Source organism: Stigmatopora argus, chromosome 1 (genome assembly GCF_051989625.1).
Source record: "Stigmatopora argus isolate UIUO_Sarg chromosome 1, RoL_Sarg_1.0, whole genome shotgun sequence".
Lineage (NCBI taxonomy): Eukaryota > Metazoa > Chordata > Actinopteri > Syngnathiformes > Syngnathidae > Stigmatopora > Stigmatopora argus.
In genome coordinates this window covers 30,393,280-30,410,276 of record NC_135387.1, presented here as the reverse complement: position 1 = coordinate 30,410,276, position 16,997 = coordinate 30,393,280, and the positions used below count along the sequence as shown (strand labels likewise).

Below are 16,997 nucleotides of genomic sequence, written 5' to 3'. Positions count from 1 at the left end.
TCACTGTTTTTCAATTTTGGGTCATTTCCTGTTCATTCTGGGTAACTTCCGGTGTCTCTGTTTTTGGGACATTTCTGTATCATTTCCTGTTGCTTTTGGTCACTTCCTGTTCATCTGTGTAACTTCCGGCTCACTTTTTGATTTTAGGTCATTTCCTGTTCACTTTGGGTAACTACGGGCGTCTCTATGATTTTGGGTCACTTCCTGTTCATTCTGGGTAACTTCCAGCTCACCGTTTTTCAATTTTGGGTCATTTCCTGTTCATTTTGGGTAACTTCCAGTGTCTCTTTGTTTTTGGGACATTTCTGTATCATTTCCTGTTGCTTTTGGGTCACTTCCTGTTTATCTGGGTACCTTTCAAATCACTTCTTTTTGATTTTGGGACATTTCTGCATATCTTCCTGTTGATTTTGGGTCACTTCCTGTTCATTCTGGGTAACTTCCGCCTCACTTCTTTTTGATTTTAGGTCATTTCCTGTTCATTTTGGGTAACTACGGGCGTCTCTTTGATTTTGGGATATTTCTGCATCACTTCCTGTTGATTTTGGTTCACTTCCTGTTCATTCTGGGTAACTTCCGGCTCACTTCTTTTTGATTTTAGGTCATTTCCTGTTCATTTTGGGTAACTACGGTCATCTCTTTGATTTGGGATATTTCTGCATCACTTCCTGTTGATTTTGGGTCACTTCCTGTTCATTCTGGGTAACTACAGGCTTACTTCTTTGATTTTGGGACATTTCTGCATTTTTTCCAGGTACTCCTCTTTCCTCCCACACCGTAAAACATGCATGCTAGGCTAACGATACTAATTTGCAGTGCGAGAATGTGGACAAGTCAAATTCCAAAGAATAGATGACTTTGGGAAACCTTTATGAGACAAACTTTTAGGATTTAAAGGTGACGTACGGTTCGATAGGGCGTGGCCAAGGAGAGCACCTCCTCGCCCTCCTCTTCCACGGCCAGGTAGACCTCGGCCGGAGTCTTCAGGTTTGGGAAGGTCCACGTTTTGGAGTGCGTGGAGTACACAGGATCTGCTGGGGTGGGACATGGACATTTAAGTTAAGAAGCCTTAATTATACATGGTTGTTTTTTGATAAATAATGCCTTAATATACTGTGGGTTTTTTTAAAGAAAAAAAGCCTTACTATACTATGTCGTTTTTTAAAGAAAAAGCCTTACTATACTATGTCGTTTTTTAAAGAAAAAGCCTTACTATACTATATCGTTTTGTTTTTTTTAATAAAATGCCTTACTATACTATATCGTTTTTAAGAAAAAAAGCCTTACTATATGATTTTGTTTTTTTAATTAAAAAAGCCTTACTATACTATGTCGTTTTTTAAAGAAAAAAGCCTTACTATACTATGTCGTTTTTTAAGAAAAAAGCCTTACTATGCTATGTCGTTTTTTAATTAAAAAGCCTTACTATACTATGTCGTTTTTTAATTAAAAAGCCTTACTATACTATGTCGTTTTTTTTAAGTAAAAAGCCTTACTATACTATGTCGTTTTTTATGAAAAAAAGCCTTACTATACTATGTCGTTTTTTATGAAAAAAAGCCTTACTATACTATGTCGTTTTTTTTTAAAGTAAAAAGCCTTACTATACTATGTCGTTTTTTAATTAAAAAGCCTTACTATACTATGTCGTTTTTAAGAAAAAAGCCTTACTATACTATGTCGTTTTTTAATTAAAAAGCCTTACTATACTATGTCGTTTTTTAAGAAAAAAACCTTACTATACTATGTCGTTTTTTTTTAAAGTAAAAAGCCTTACTATACTATGTCGTTTTTTAATTAAAAAGCCTTACTATACTATGTCGTTTTTAAGAAAAAAGCCTTACTATACTATGTCGTTTTTTTTAAGTAAAAAGCCTTACTATACTATGTCGCTTTTTAAGAAAAAAGCCTTACTATGCTATGTCGTTTTTTAATTAAAAAGCCTTACTATACTATGTCGGTTTTTAATTAAAAAGCCTTACTATACTATGTCGTTTTTTTAAAAGTAAAAAGCCTTACTATACTATGTTGTTTTTTATGAAAAAAAAGCCTTACTATACTATGTCGTTTTTTAAAAAAAAGCCTTACTATACTATGTCGTTTTTAAGAAAAAAGCCTTACTATACTATGTCGTTTTTTATGAAAAAAAGCCTTACTATACTATGTCGTTTTTTAAGAAAAAAGCCTTACTATACTATGTCGTTTTTTTTAAGAAAAAAGCCTTACTATACTATGTCGTTTTTTAAAGAAAAAAGCCTTACTATACTATGTCGTTTTTTAAGAAAAAAGCCTTACTATGCTATGTCGTTTTTTAATTAAAAAGCCTTACTATACTATGTCGTTTTTTAATTAAAAAGCCTTACTATACTATGTCGTTTTTTTTAAGTAAAAAGCCTTACTATACTATGTCGTTTTTTATGAAAAAAAGCCTTACTATACTATGTCGTTTTTTATGAAAAAAAGCCTCACTATACTATGTCGTTTTTTAATTAAAAAGCCTAACTATACTATGTCGTTTTTAAGAAAAAAGCCTTACTATACTATGTCGTTTTTTATGAAAAAAAGCCTTACTATACTATGTCGTTTTTTTTTTAAGTAAAAAGCCTTACTATACTATGTCGTTTTTTAATTAAAAAGCCTTACTATACTATGTCGTTTTTTAAGAAAAAAACCTTACTATACTATGTCGTTTTTTTTTTAAGTAAAAAGCCTTACTATACTATGTCGTTTTTTAAGAAAAAAGCCTTACTATACTATGTCGTTTTTTAAGAAAAAAGCCTTACTATACTATGTCGTTTTTTTTAAAGTAAAAAGCCTTACTATACTATGTTGTTTTTTATGAAAAAAAAGCCTTACTATACTATGTCGTTTTTAAAAAAAAAGCCTTACTATACTATGTCGTTTTTAAGAAAAAAGCCTTACTATACTATGTCGTTTTTTATGAAAAAAAGCCTTACTATACTATGTCGTTTTTTTTTTTAAGAAAAAAGCCTTACTATGCTATGTCGTTTTTTAATTAAAAAGCCTTACTATACTATGTCGGTTTTTAATTAAAAAGCCTTACTATACTATGTCGTTTTTTTTAAAGTAAAAAGCCTTACTATACTATGTTGTTTTTTATGAAAAAAAAGCCTTACTATACTATGTCGTTTTTTAAAAAAAAGCCTTACTATACTATGTCGTTTTTAAGAAAAAAGCCTTACTATACTATGTCGTTTTTTATGAAAAAAAGCCTTACTATACTATGTCGTTTTTTTTAAGAAAAAAGCCTTACTATACTATGTCGTTTTTTAAGAAAAAAGCCTTACTATACTATGTCGGTTTTTAATTAAAAAGCCTTACTATACTATGTCGTTTTTTTAAAAGTAAAAAGCCTTACTATACATGTCGTTTTTTATGAAAAAAAGCCTTACTATACTATGTCGTTTTTTATGAAAAAAAGCCTTACTATACTATGTCGTTTTTTTTTTTAAGTAAAAAGCCTTACTATACTATGTCGTTTTTTAATTAAAAAGCCTTACTATACTATGTCGTTTTTTAAGAAAAAAACCTTACTATACTATGTCGTTTTTACGAAAAAGCCTTACTATACTATGTCGTTTTTTATGAAAAAAAGCCTTACTATACTATGTCGTTTTTTTTAAGTAAAAAGCCTTACTATACTATGTCGTTTTTTAAGAAAAAAGCCTTACTATACTGTGTCGTTTTTTAAGAAAAAAGCCTTACTATACTATGTCGTTTTTTAATTAAAAAGCCTTACTATACTATGTCGTTTTTTAATTAAAAAAAGCCTTACTATACTATGTCGTTTTTTATGAAAAAAAGCCTTACTATACTATGTCGTTTTTAAGAAAAAAGCCTTACTATACTATGTCGTTTTTAAGTAAAAAGCCTTACTATACTGTCGTTTTTTATGAAAAAAAAAAGCCTTACTATACTATGTCGTTTTTTAAGAAAAAAAAGCCTTACTATACTATGTCGTTTTTTAAGAAAAAAGCCTTACTATACTATGTCGTTTTTTAATTAAAAAGCCTTACTATACTATGTCGTTTTTTTTAAAGTAAAAAGCCTTACTATACTATGTCGTTTTTTATGAAAAAAAGCCTTACTATACTATGTCGTTTTTTTTAAGTAAAAAGCCTTACTATACTATGTCGTTTTTTAAGAAAAAAGCCTTACTATACTGTGTCGTTTTTTAAGAAAAAAGCCTTACTATACTATGTCGTTTTTTAATTAAAAAGCCTTACTATACTATGTCGTTTTTTAATTAAAAAAAGCCTTACTATACTATGTCGTTTTTTATGAAAAAAAGCCTTACTATACTATGTCGTTTTTAAGAAAAAAGCCTTTCTATACTATGTCGTTTTTAAGAAAAAAGCCTTACTATAGTATGTCGTTTTTAAGAAAAAAGCCTTACTATACTATGTCGTTTTTTAGTTAAAAAAGCCTTACTATACTATGTCGTTTTTTAAGAAAAAAAGCCTTACTAAACTATGTCGTTTTTTATGAAAAAAAAAGCCTTACTATACTATGTCGTTTTTTAATTAAAAAACCTTACTATACTATGTCGTTTTTTTTAAAGTAAAAAGCCTTACTATACTATGTCGTTTTTTAGTTAAAAAAGCCTTACTATACTACGTCGTTTTTTAGTTAAAAAAGCCTTACTATACTATGTCGTTTTTTAGTTAAAAAAGCCTTACTATACCACGTCGTTTTTTTAAAAGTAAAAAGCCTTACTATACTATGTCGTTTTTAAGAAAAAAGCCTTACTATACTATGTCGTTTTTAAGAAAAAAGCCTTACTATAGTATGTCGTTTTTTAAGAAAAAGCCTTACTATACTATGCCATTTTTTAATTAAAAAGCCTTACTATACTATGTCGTTTTTAAGAAAAAAAAGCCTTACTATACTATGTCGTTTTTTAAGAAAAAAAGCCTTACTATACTATGTCGTTTTTTTTAAGAAAAAAGCCTTACTATACTATGTCGTTTTTAAAGAAAAAAAGCCTTACTAAACTATGTCGTTTTTTTTAAGAAAAAAGCCTTACTATACTATGTCGTTTTTTAAGAAAAAAGCCTTACTATACTATGTCGTTTTTTTAAGAAAAAAGCCTTACTATAGTATGTCGTTTTTTCAAGAAAAAAGCCTTACTATACTATGTCGTTTTTTAAAGAAAAAAGCCTTACTATACTATGTTGTTTTTTAGGGAAAAAAATTCTTACTATACTATGTCGTTTTTTAAGAAAAAAAGCCTCACTATACAATGTCGTTTTTTAAGAAAAAAAGCCTTACTATACTATGTCGTTTTTTAACAAAAAAAGCCTTACTATACTATGTCGTTTTTTTAAGAAAAAAGCCTTACTATAGTATGTCGTTTTTTAAGAAAAAGCCTTACTATACTATGTCGTTTTTTAATTAAAAAACCTTACTATACTATGTCGTTTTTTTTAAAGTAAAAAGCCTTACTATACTATGTCGTTTTTTAGTTAAAAAAGCCTTACTATACTACGTCGTTTTTTAGTTAAAAAAGCCTTACTATACTATGTCGTTTTTTAGTTAAAAAAGCCTTACTATACCACGTCGTTTTTTTAAAAGTAAAAAGCCTTACTATACTATGTCGTTTTTAAGAAAAAAGCCTTACTATACTATGTCGTTTTTAAGAAAAAAGCCTTACTATAGTATGTCGTTTTTTAAGAAAAAGCCTTACTATACTATGCCATTTTTTAATTAAAAAGCCTTACTATACTATGTCGTTTTTAAGAAAAAAAAGCCTTACTATACTATGTCGTTTTTTAAGAAAAAAAGCCTTACTATACTATGTCGTTTTTTTTAAGAAAAAAGCCTTACTATACTATGTCGTTTTTAAAGAAAAAAAGCCTTACTAAACTATGTCGTTTTTTTTAAGAAAAAAGCCTTACTATACTATGTCGTTTTTTAAGAAAAAAGCCTTACTATACTATGTCGTTTTTTTAAGAAAAAAGCCTTACTATAGTATGTCGTTTTTTCAAGAAAAAAGCCTTACTATACTATGTCGTTTTTTAAAGAAAAAAGCCTTACTATACTATGTCGTTTTTTAAAGAAAAAAGCCTTACTTTACTATGTCGTTTTTTAAGAAAAAAGCCTTACTATACTATGTCGTTTTTTAAAGAAAAAAGCCTTACTATACTATGTTGTTTTTTAGGGAAAAAAATTCTTACTATACTATGTCGTTTTTTAAGAAAAAAAGCCTCACTATACAATGTCGTTTTTTAAGAAAAAAAGCCTTACTATACTATGTCGTTTTTTAACAAAAAAAGCCTTACTATACTATGTCGTTTTTTTAAGAAAAAAGCCTTACTATAGTATGTCGTTTTTTAAGAAAAAGCCTTACTATACTATGCCGTTTTTTAATTAAAAAGCCTTACTATACTATGTCGTTTTTAAGAAAAAAGCCTAACTATACTATGTCGTTTTTTAAGAAAAAAAAGCCTTACTATACTATGTCGTTTTTTAAGAAAAAAAGCCTTACTATACTATGTCGTTTTTTTAAGAAAAAAGCCTTACTATACTATGCCGTTTTTTAATTAAAAAGCTTTACTATACTATGTTGTTTTTTAGGGAAAAAAATTCTTACTATACTATGTCGTTTTTTAAGAAAAAAAGCCTTACTATACTATGTCGTTTTTTAACAAAAAAAGCCTTACTATACTATGTCGTTTTTTTAAGAAAAAAAAGCCTTACTATACCATGTCGTTTTTTAAGAAAAAAAGCCTTACTATACTATGTCGTTTTTTAACAAAAAAGCCTTACTATACTATGTCGTTTTTTTAAGAAAAAAGCCTTACTATACTATGTCGTTTTTTTTAAAGAAAAAAAGCCTTACTATACTATGTCGTTTTTTTAAAGAAAAAAAGCCTTACTATACTATGTCGTTTTTTAAGAAAAAAGCCTTACTATACTATGTCGTTTTTTAAAGAAAAAAGCCTTACTATACTATGTTGTTTTTTAGGGAAAAATTTTCTTACTATACTATGTCGTTTTTTAAGAAAAAAAGCCTTACTATACTATGTCGTTTTTTAACAAAAAAAGCCTTACTATACTATGTCGTTTTTTTAAGAAAAAAGCCTTACTATACTATGCCGTTTTTTAATTAAAAAGCTTTACTATACTATGTCGTTTTTAAGAAAAAAGCCTAACTATACTATGTCGTTTTTTAAGAAAAAAAGCCTTACTATACTATGTCGTTTTTTAACAAAAAAAGCCTTACTATACTATGTCGTTTTTTTAAGAAAAAAAAGCCTTACTATACCATGTCGTTTTTTAAGAAAAAAAGCCTTACTATACTATGTCGTTTTTTAACAAAAAAAGCCTTACTATACTATGTCGTTTTTTTAAGAAAAAAGCCTTACTATACTATGTCGTTTTTTTAAAGAAAAAAAGCCTTACTATACTATGTCGTTTTTTAAGAAAAAAGCCTTACTATACTATGTCGTTTTTTAAAGAAAAAAGCCTTACTATACTATGTTGTTTTTTAGGGAAAAATTTTCTTACTATACTATGTCGTTTTTTAAGAAAAAAAGCCTTACTATACTATGTCGTTTTTTAACAAAAAAAGCCTTACTATACTATGTCGTTTTTTTAAGAAAAAAAGCCTTACTATACTATGTCGTTTTTTAAGAAAAAAAGCCTTACTATACTATGTCGTTCTTTTTAAGAAAAAAAAGCCTTACTATACTATGTTGTTGTTTTTTTTTTAAGTAAAAAAGCCTTACTATACTATGTCGTTCTTTTTAATAAAAAAGCCTTACTATACTGTCTTTTTTTTCAAGAAAAAAGCCTTACTATACTATGTCGTTTTTTTATTTTAAAAAAAGGCCTTACTATACATGGTCGTTTTTTAATAAAGTTTTTTTTTTTTAAAAAGCCGTACTATACAATTTTCTTTACCAAAAAATCTACTGCAACTTATTTATCAGTAAGAAGTCATCAGCAGCGAGAGAAAAATGGCGGCGTGGTCGCTCACCTTCTCGCACGTCGACGGCCGAGCGCCTTCCCTCCGTCGGCGGCGCGTTGGCCACGGCGGGCCGCCGGTGCCAGTCCGCGTCCTCTTGCGAGGGGGGCTCCCGGTCCAAAGTGCGGGACCGCCTCCCCGACGAGCCCGGCGGCCGGCGAGGGTCCGCCTTGGCCTTGGACGGGGCGCCGTCCGGTAGCGGGAAGGTGCCGATGCCGCTGTCCAGCGTGTACGTGGACGCACCCGAATCTGCCGGAAGGACGGTTGCAATTTAGCATCAAACAGGAAGTCAACACAAGTCGTACTCGAGTATAAAAAGTAAATGCGTTTTGGGGGGCGTTTTCTCGCAAAAAAATATGACTGAATCAAGAGTACGGCTTATATACGCACAAATGAGACATGAAGTTATTTAAAAATAAAGAAAAGATGAACAGATAAAATGCTAAACATTTATTTTGACATCTATGAATGAAATTCAACAAAATAAAAACATATTTTGCATAAAATGTGAAAAAATCTTCCTAGGGATGACAAACTAGACCGCTACTTCCTGGTTGTACTTCTCACATGACTTCCTTTTTTAATGTCTACGTGCGAAGATTTTTCCCTTCAAAGTAAGACATTTGTACTCCCTATTAAAGCCATGAATATGGAGGTGAAAATTGGGAATCGGGGGGCGGCTTATACGCGAGAAATTGTCAAATTCAACCATTTTAAGGCCATTTTAAGGCTGTGGCTTATATGCGAGAAATTGTAAAATTCAACCATTTTAAGGTGATTTTAAGGGTGTGGCTTATACGCAATCAATTGTCAAATTCAACCATTTTAGGAGGTGGCTTATACGTGAGAAATTGTCAAATTCAACCATTTTAAGGCGATTTTAGGGGGCGGCTTATATGCGAGAAATTGTCAAATTCAACCATTTTAAGGTGATTTTAAGGGTGTGGCTTATACGCAATCAATTGTCAAATTCAACCATTTTAGGAGGTGGCTTATACGTGAGAAATTGTCAAATTCAACCATTTTAAGGCGATTTTAGGGGGCGGCTTATATGTGAGAAATTGTCAAATTCAACCATTTTAAGGTGATTTTAAGGGTGTGGCTTATACGCAATCAATTGCCAAATTCAACCATTTTAGGAGGTGGCTTATACGTGAGAAATTGTCAAAATCAACCATTTTAAGGCGATTTTAGGGGGCGGCTTATATGCGAGAAATTGTCAAATTCAACCATTTTAAGGCAATTTTAAGGGTGTGGCTTATACGTGAGAAATTGTCAAATTCAACCATTTTTCGGCGATTTTAGTGGTGTGGCTTATACGCGTGAAATTGTCGAATGCAACCATTTTAAGGCGATTTTAGGGGTGTGGCTTATACGTGAGAAATTGTCAAATTCAACCATTTTTCGGCGATTTTAGTGGTGTGGCTTATACGCGAGAAATTGTCAAATTCGACCATTTTATGCCAATTTTAGGGGCGGCTTATATGCGAGAAATTATCAAATTCAACAATTTTAAGGCAATTTTATGTGTCCGGCTTATACGTGAGAAATTGTCAAATTCAACCATTTTACGGCCATTTTAAGGGTGCGGCTTATACGCGAGAAATTGTCAAATTCAACCATTTTAAGGTGATTTTATGTGTGCGGCTTATACGAGAGAAATTTTCAAATTCAACCAATTTAAGGCAATTTTAAGGGTGCGGCTTATACGCGAGACGGCTAATATGCACGAAAAAACGGTATTACGAAAACAAGACCAAACGTGTTAAAGTAACAAATGGAGAACAACATGCTAAATAAGCACTTGTTAGCATAACATTTTTTTCCAGATATCTAGTCAAAAAAAATAAATAAATAAGGCTGTCGGCAGGCAGAGAGAAACAAACACAAGTATGGAAGTATGAAAAAAAGAAAAATAAATTCTGACTTATTGTCCAGAAAATACGGTACATCGATAGCGACGCCGGCCTGCCGTCGAGTCGAATCCGCTAACATGAGAGCAAAGTGTAAATGGCGGCGACTCACCCGCAAAGTGCGCCGAGCGAACCGAACGCTTCTCGTCCGAGGTGACGTCGCCCGCCCGACGGGAGGCCTGCGCGACAAAAGCGGGCGTTCATTGGGTTTTGGCCACGCCCGGAAAGGAGGCGGCGCCGGCACTGACCTTTTGCGACTCGTCGTCCCCACCGGCGGCGATGGCGGAGGAGGCGTGGCCGGACTGGAGCGACGGCGCCCTCTTGCAGTCGAAGGAGAGCCGCCTTGGGGGGGCGCTAGTCACTTCCTTGCCGTCCACCCTGAAACGGCACCTCAGGTCAGTTAGCATTTTAGCACCGTAGTAGCATTTACTAGCAACGTGTCCGAAAATGAAGCTCAATATTAGCTTATGCTTTTCAAATAATTCTGTTTTTAATAGTTAATTCTTAGAGAAATTAAAAACAAACGGCAAATCAATGATTACCGTATTTTTTCGAATAAAACATGCTAAATTTTGGAACAAAAACACTGAAGTAAAGGGCGTGATACACAAATCCCGGTGAAATACTGCCCTCTGCTGGTGAAAAAGTTGCATTCGCATCCATTATGTATAATGGAAGACGTAGAACTTGTTTTTGTCCGCCAGATGGCGACAATCTGCCTTTAAAAAAAAAAAAGTCAGCTTTGTTCAAGAAGAATGGAATCAATCATTGTGGGAGGAGACCCCGAATCTCTGGCCAGCCAATGGCAGGGCACCAATGCACAAACGACCAATCACTTGTAACTAGGAACAATTTAGCTTCCACTTAGCCTAGAATGCATGATTTTGGGGATGTTGGCGAGACCCGGAGTACCTGGAGAAAACCCATGTAGGCCCAGTGAGAAAATACAAACCCACCTGGGAACTGAACCCTCGACTCTATAACTGTGAGGCTGCCTCATTAACCAATCACCCGGAGTACCTGGACAAAACCCACGCAGGCCCCAGCGAGAAAATACAAACTACACCATGAGGAGCCAGCTGGGAATCGAACCCTCGACCCTATAACTGTGAGCCAGACTGGCTAGCCACTCACCTGGACCGGAGTAACTGGAGAAAACCCACGGAGGCCCAGGGATAAAATACAAACTCTACACTGTGAGGACCCACCTAGGAATCGAACCCTCGACCTTATAACTGCGAGCCTGACTTGCAAACCACTACTTCACCGGACCGCCCATTTTGCGAAATTTTCTTTTCTCTCCGTTGTTTTGATACAAATATTTACATATTTAGCATTAGCAGCATGCTAGCGAACGACGGAATCCCGGTGTGCTCACCTGTTAAGCAGCTGCTGCATAAAGTTGTCGGAGCGCCCGCCTCCTCCGCCGCCGCCGCCGCCTCCACCGCGATACATGACGGCCAGCTGTCCCTGAGCCCTGTCCACGACCACCCGGCAGGAGTGTCCCCGTCCGGACCTCTCCACGTAGGCCCTCTCTTCCTCCAGCGCCCTGCGCAGACCCTCGGCCTTCTCCATCAAGGTGGAGATGGTCAGTCCCTCCACTCCCTCGCCGGCGGCCATCTTGAGCGGCGCCTCCTTCCCCACCGCCGGGATGTGGATCCTCCAATCGCGTCGCTCGTCCTTGGCCTTGCGGCTCAGGGCGGGGAGCTTGCTCTTCTTGCGGCCGAACCATCCGGCGATCCCGTTGGACGCCTTGTGCTTGGCCTCGCCGCCGCCGGCGCTCGCGGCGACCGCGGCGGCGGCGGCGACGATCGGCGACGCCCCGCCCTGGAGCTTCAGCATGTTCTCCTCGATGCCCTTCATCACCTTCTGCTCGATGGCCGACTGCGGATCGGTCGGCGTCAACTGCGAACCGGACGCCACCGTCGTCTTTTCGCCTTCGGGGGGCGGCCTGGGGGGCGGCGGCGGGAGGCTGTCGCCGAACAACGGGTTCTTCCTCCCCACGCCGCCAACACCGCCGCCCGTTTTGCTCCTCTCGGCCGACTTGGAGGCGTAGCGCGGCGCCTCGGCGGGTTTTCCGGCGGCCCTGTGCGGGGCGGGTTTGGACGGCGACTTGGCCGGGATTTTATTGGGGGCGGGGGTCCCGCCGGGTTTGCCGTCGTGGGGCAGGTGCAGCGAGCCGGGGCACCGGATGTGGTTGCGAAGAACCTGCGGCGCGTCGGCGTTCGGCGACGGCGGTCCCGCGTGGGCTTTCGGTTCCCGTTTGGACGGCGTAGGGGCGCCCGGGGGCTTGGCTCCGCCCCTGGTTCTACCGTCTGGGGAATCCTGGTACTTGGAAAGTCTGGGCTCGGCGGTCTCAGGCTCGCGGCCCCCCGGGGAGTCGCCGTCGGAGACGCGTAGCTTGCCCAACGCCGCTAGCCTGTCTTTGAAGGCGTGGTGACCCGAGTCGGCAGGAGACTTGGACGCCGTCGCGGGTCTCTTCGGGATGGAAGATGACTCGTTTCTCCTAGCGGGAGGCGGCGGCGGTGGCGGGCGGCGATTGGGGGGGTCCGCCCCCTCTGGCGTCTGAGGGCGGTCAACCCACGACGGACCGTCGGAATCGTCTTCGTCGGAGGAAGAGGAGGACGAAGACGACGGGTTTTGTTGGGAAGTCGCCAGGGGGAGGGACTTCACCAGTTTCCTCTCGCCGCAAGAGGTTTTCGCCGGCGTGGGAAGAGTGGTTCTTTTCTCGGGGGCGTGGACGGCATGGACGGCGTGGACGGCGGGCTCCCCGTCCCCGGCTCGCCGCCCGTTGGAGGAGGAGGAGGAGGAGTCACGCACGTTCTCGTAGAGCGGGACGGTCGCCGTCGCCCTGGGGGAGCGGCCCGGCGGCGCCTTGGCCTCCGAGGCGTAGAAGTCATCTTGGTGGGCGTCGTCGGGTCGCGGGGGGGGCGGAGTCGTCGCCGTGGCGCGGGCGGCCGGGTAGGACTCGGAGCGAGTGGGCGGCGGCGGTGGCGGCTGCCGGCATCGTTCGGCGGTGGTGGCGCGGCGGGCCGGGACGGGGGAGTGGTAGACCTCGTAGGTGTTGGTGCGGCAGGGGATCCTGGAGCTGCGGGTTAGTTGCGGGCTTAGGCGGACCCCCGGGTCGGGGGGCGGAGCCTTGTCGCCCGTGGAGGGAAGCTTCAGTAACTTGAGGAGTTTGGACGGCGAGCCCATGGCGGCCGCTTTCACCTCGCTGAGGCAGGAGGAGGGGCTCGGGCTCACCGGGGCGTCCGCCCTCGCCGGTTCCGGTTCGGAGGGGGGCTCGTCTTCCGACGGGGGGGCCGGGAGGAAACCGCTTAGTTCTTGGACGGCTTGCGGCGTCGGCGTCAAAGCGTCCGGGGTCCTCTTGCAGTGCAGACAGCAGGCGTTGCCGCCCTCGCAAACGGCGGCCCCGCCCCCGTTGACGGCGTCCGAGCGGGGGCAGCGGCGGAGGTCCGGCGTGGGACGGGATAGGACGGCGTCGGTGGACGCCAACGCCTGGCTGTAGTCGCAGAAGGACAAGGAGGACAAGGTGGACGTGGCCGGGTGGAACTTCAGGGGGTCCGTCTCCTCCATCTTGCGGAGGACTTCTAGGATGTGGGCTTTCTTCTTGAAGAAGGGGGACAGGGCCTCCATGGAGGCGGCCGGGCCAGCGGGACCCCCGGGGAAGCTGGGGGCCAGGGAGGGGTGCTGGGGACGGTAGCCGTTTCCCTTCGGATGACACAAAATGGACATTTTTAGCAATACGATTCGGGACCGTATGATGATTTTCCTCATATAAAATGACCATTTCAAATTTGACTCGTGTCTCAAGGTAGAAATTGGCTTGGAATTTTCCGCATATCTCAAGGTATGGTACAGTCAAAAATACAAAATAAAATAAAATATGAATTAAAAAAAATACACGCTAGGATGTCAAAAAAAAAAAAGAAAGTACATGCTAGGGATGTCAAAAATACAAAATAAAATAAAATATAAAAAAATTAAAAAATATATATACACGCTAGGGATGTAAAAAAAATGTACATGCTAGGATGTCAAAAATACAAAATAAAATATAAAAAATATTTAAACAAATATACACGCTAGGGATGTAAAAAAACGTACATGCTAGGATGTCAAAAATACAATATAAAATAAAATATAAAAAAATTAAAATATATACACGCTAGGGATGTAAAAAACGTACATGCTAGGATGTCAAAAACCCAAAATATAAAATAAAATATAAAAAAATTAAAATATATATACACGCTAGGGATGTAAAAAAACGTACATGCTAGGATGTCAAAAAAAATAAAAAAATTAAAACATTAGGTGTACTTTATATGTAAATTCTCAAATTTGTTCCACGGTCCTCAAACAACTACCAACGAAATCCTTTAAAATTTGTCATTAAAAATTCTAATAATAAAATAATAATTTTATCATAAAAACCAGAATACAGTCATACCTCTACTTACGAAATTAATTGGTTCCAAGTCTTTTTTCGTCACTTGAAAATTTGGTAAGTAGAGGTGTACTTTATATGTAAATTCTCTCATTGGTTCCACGATCCTCACACAACTACGAATTAAACCCTTTAAAATGGGTCAAAGTGTCCCAATTTTGTATGAAAAATGTGACAGAACACATAAAAATGAGAGAAAATTATAAGGAAATTGTTTATTAATGTCTTAAAATAAATAAATCATATAAAAATGTGCCCTGCGCCGCTGAAATATCTCCCCCCGCGACCGTTATAGATGTAATACCCGTGTTTGTCCGCCAGACGGCGGCAAGAGCCAGTTCTACCAGGGCCAAAAGCCGTCCACTGTGTAGTACATTTTAAATTTATATTTCGTGCCCCGTGTCATCATTTCTATATTTTTTTCGTATCTTGAAAATTTTGTAAGTAGAGGTGTACTTTATATGTAAATTCTTTAATCCCTTCCACGGTCCTCACACAACGACCAACTAAACCCTTAAAAATTGGTTAAAAAGTCCCAATTTTGTATAAAATGTGTGAAGAAACACACAAAAATGAGAGAACATTATAAGAAAATGATGTATTAATGTCTTAAAATGAATATAATGGACAAAAATCATGGTGAAAATCTGCCCTGGACCGCTGAAATACTTTGCGGTCGTTATATTGGGAGACGTAATACTCTTGTTTGTCCACTAGATGGCGGCAATAGCCCGTTCTACCAGGGCTGAAAACATCCCCTTGGTAAATTTTAGACTTTAACGTGAGCCGTGTGTGTGTGTTTGAGGGAATCGAACCTTAATGACATTTTAGTCTATAATAATAATCATGGCTAATTACCTTGGCTTGTGCTTCGCTCTGTGCGGCCTCCAAGTGCTTGGCCGAGTCGTTGTGCGGCGCCACGTTGTAGTCCAGGAGGGGGCCCGCCTGGACCTGGACGGATGCAAAACGGGTTTGCGGTGAGCTCCATCCATGCATTTTGTTACGGAGGCCATTTTGCCAATCCATACATGTCAATTTCGGCCAATTGCTCCCCTTATTTATGATTACAATTCCCCTAATTAAGCAATAAAAAATACAATTAAAAAAAGGTACAAATGCAATGCGGTTTTACAGTAATCACTCGATTATCGCGACTTCACTTATCGCGAATTCACTTTTTAGCAAATTTTTTCTGTTATTATAATTTTTAAAAAAAAGCGATTTTTTTCTGTTATTATAATTTTTTTTTTTGCGATTTTTTTTCTGTTCTATTTTTTTTTTTTAATTTCATAAAAATGTGAAAATCCACGTTGAAACTCGTAAGTGGAAGCCACTCCTACTACTAGGACTCAGTACTGAAGAAACAAAAAAATAAAAATAAAAAAATTAAAAGTAGTAAGAATTTGGGTGACCCTACTTGGCGATTTTTCAATTATTGGTCTACATTAAACGCGATATTCGAGGGATTACTGTACAGTAGTCCCTCGAATATCGTGGCTTTCGCGGATGATTTTCTTCTGGGGGAATTTTTCACGCACACACATAGGGCACACATAAAAGTCTAAAATGTACTACAAAATGGACGGCTTTCGTTCGGCCTTAGTAGAACCGGCTCTTGTCGCCCTCTGGCGGAGAAACATGGGTATTACATCTATAGCGGCCGTGGAGAGATATTTTAGCGGCGCTAGGCACATTTTTATGTGTTCATTTATTTTAAGACATTAATAAATTATTTTTTAATAATTTTCTCTCATTTTTGTGGGTTTGCTCACATTTTTCATACAAAATTGGGACTTTTTAACCCATTTTAAAGGGTTTAGTTGGTAGTTGTATGAGGACCATGGAACCAATTTACATATAAAGTACATTTCTACTTACTAAATTTTCAAGTTACGAAAAAAGTATTGTAGCCAATTAATTTATTAGGTACGAAAAAAGTATAGGAACCAATTAATTTCATAAGTAGAGGTACGAATTTATAGTGAAAAAAACGGAAGTGCTCAAAACATGACAACATTAGCAATCGACGCTAACGTTTTCATCTGCTACCAGTGGCTGTATGATGTTATGGTATTTTGTCATAGTCAGATTGCAGTTTTTATGCGCATATAAGCCGTACCTTCGATTCAGTCATCATTTTTTTGTCCGACAAATGCGGCTTATATGCGAGTAAATACATCAACGATGACGTTTTTTTTCTTAAATTGGTGACCAGTGGCATATTTTATTTTATTTTTTTATATAGAATTTTACATAGAAAAATTTGAAAATTTAGATAAATTGACCCCGAAAAATGCGGGTGGGCGGAGTCACCTGGTAGTGGGCGGTGGGGTGATGTGGCAGCTTCTGTTGAAAAAGCTCACAAAGTGCTCGGTTTTGTTTCTCCAAGTCGAAAACCAACATCTTCAACTTGATGCATTCTTCCCGCAGATCCTGTCGCGTAGAAAAAAATATGAATTAGAATTAGAGCACATGTGTCAAAGTGGCGGCCCGGGGGCCAAATCTGGTCCGCCGCATTATTTTTTAGATCTATAAAAAACGGAATATTCAGGGATTTTAATCCAGTTCTTTTAATTCATAATTGTAATTTTTGAATCAATTTTTCCTGTGTTTTTAGTTCAAAAATCATTTTGTAAAATCTAAA

At 38.1% G+C, this 16,997-nt stretch overlaps 1 protein-coding gene across 4 annotated transcripts in view; it reads right to left on the bottom strand.

Annotated features, from left to right (window-relative positions):
* The window catches only part of nckap5l (NCK-associated protein 5-like), a 32,809-nt gene that overhangs the window by 914 nt on the left and 14,898 nt on the right, over window positions 1–16,997 (bottom strand). For 3 of the 4 annotated variants that reach the window (XM_077616235.1, XM_077616243.1, XM_077616249.1), the window contains 7 exons: window positions 16,667–16,786; window positions 15,212–15,304; window positions 11,282–13,614; window positions 10,152–10,281; window positions 10,016–10,082; window positions 8,003–8,239; window positions 907–1,034 (listed from right to left, as the gene is read on the bottom strand). In XM_077616235.1, coding sequence (XP_077472361.1) covers window positions 907–1,034; window positions 8,003–8,239; window positions 10,016–10,082; window positions 10,152–10,281; window positions 11,282–13,614; window positions 15,212–15,304; window positions 16,667–16,786 — 3,108 coding nt within the window. The remainder of the gene's footprint in view (window positions 1–906; window positions 1,035–8,002; window positions 8,240–10,015; window positions 10,083–10,151; window positions 10,282–11,281; window positions 13,615–15,211; window positions 15,305–16,666; window positions 16,787–16,997) is intronic. The other variant, XM_077616257.1, reaches the window with a different exon arrangement.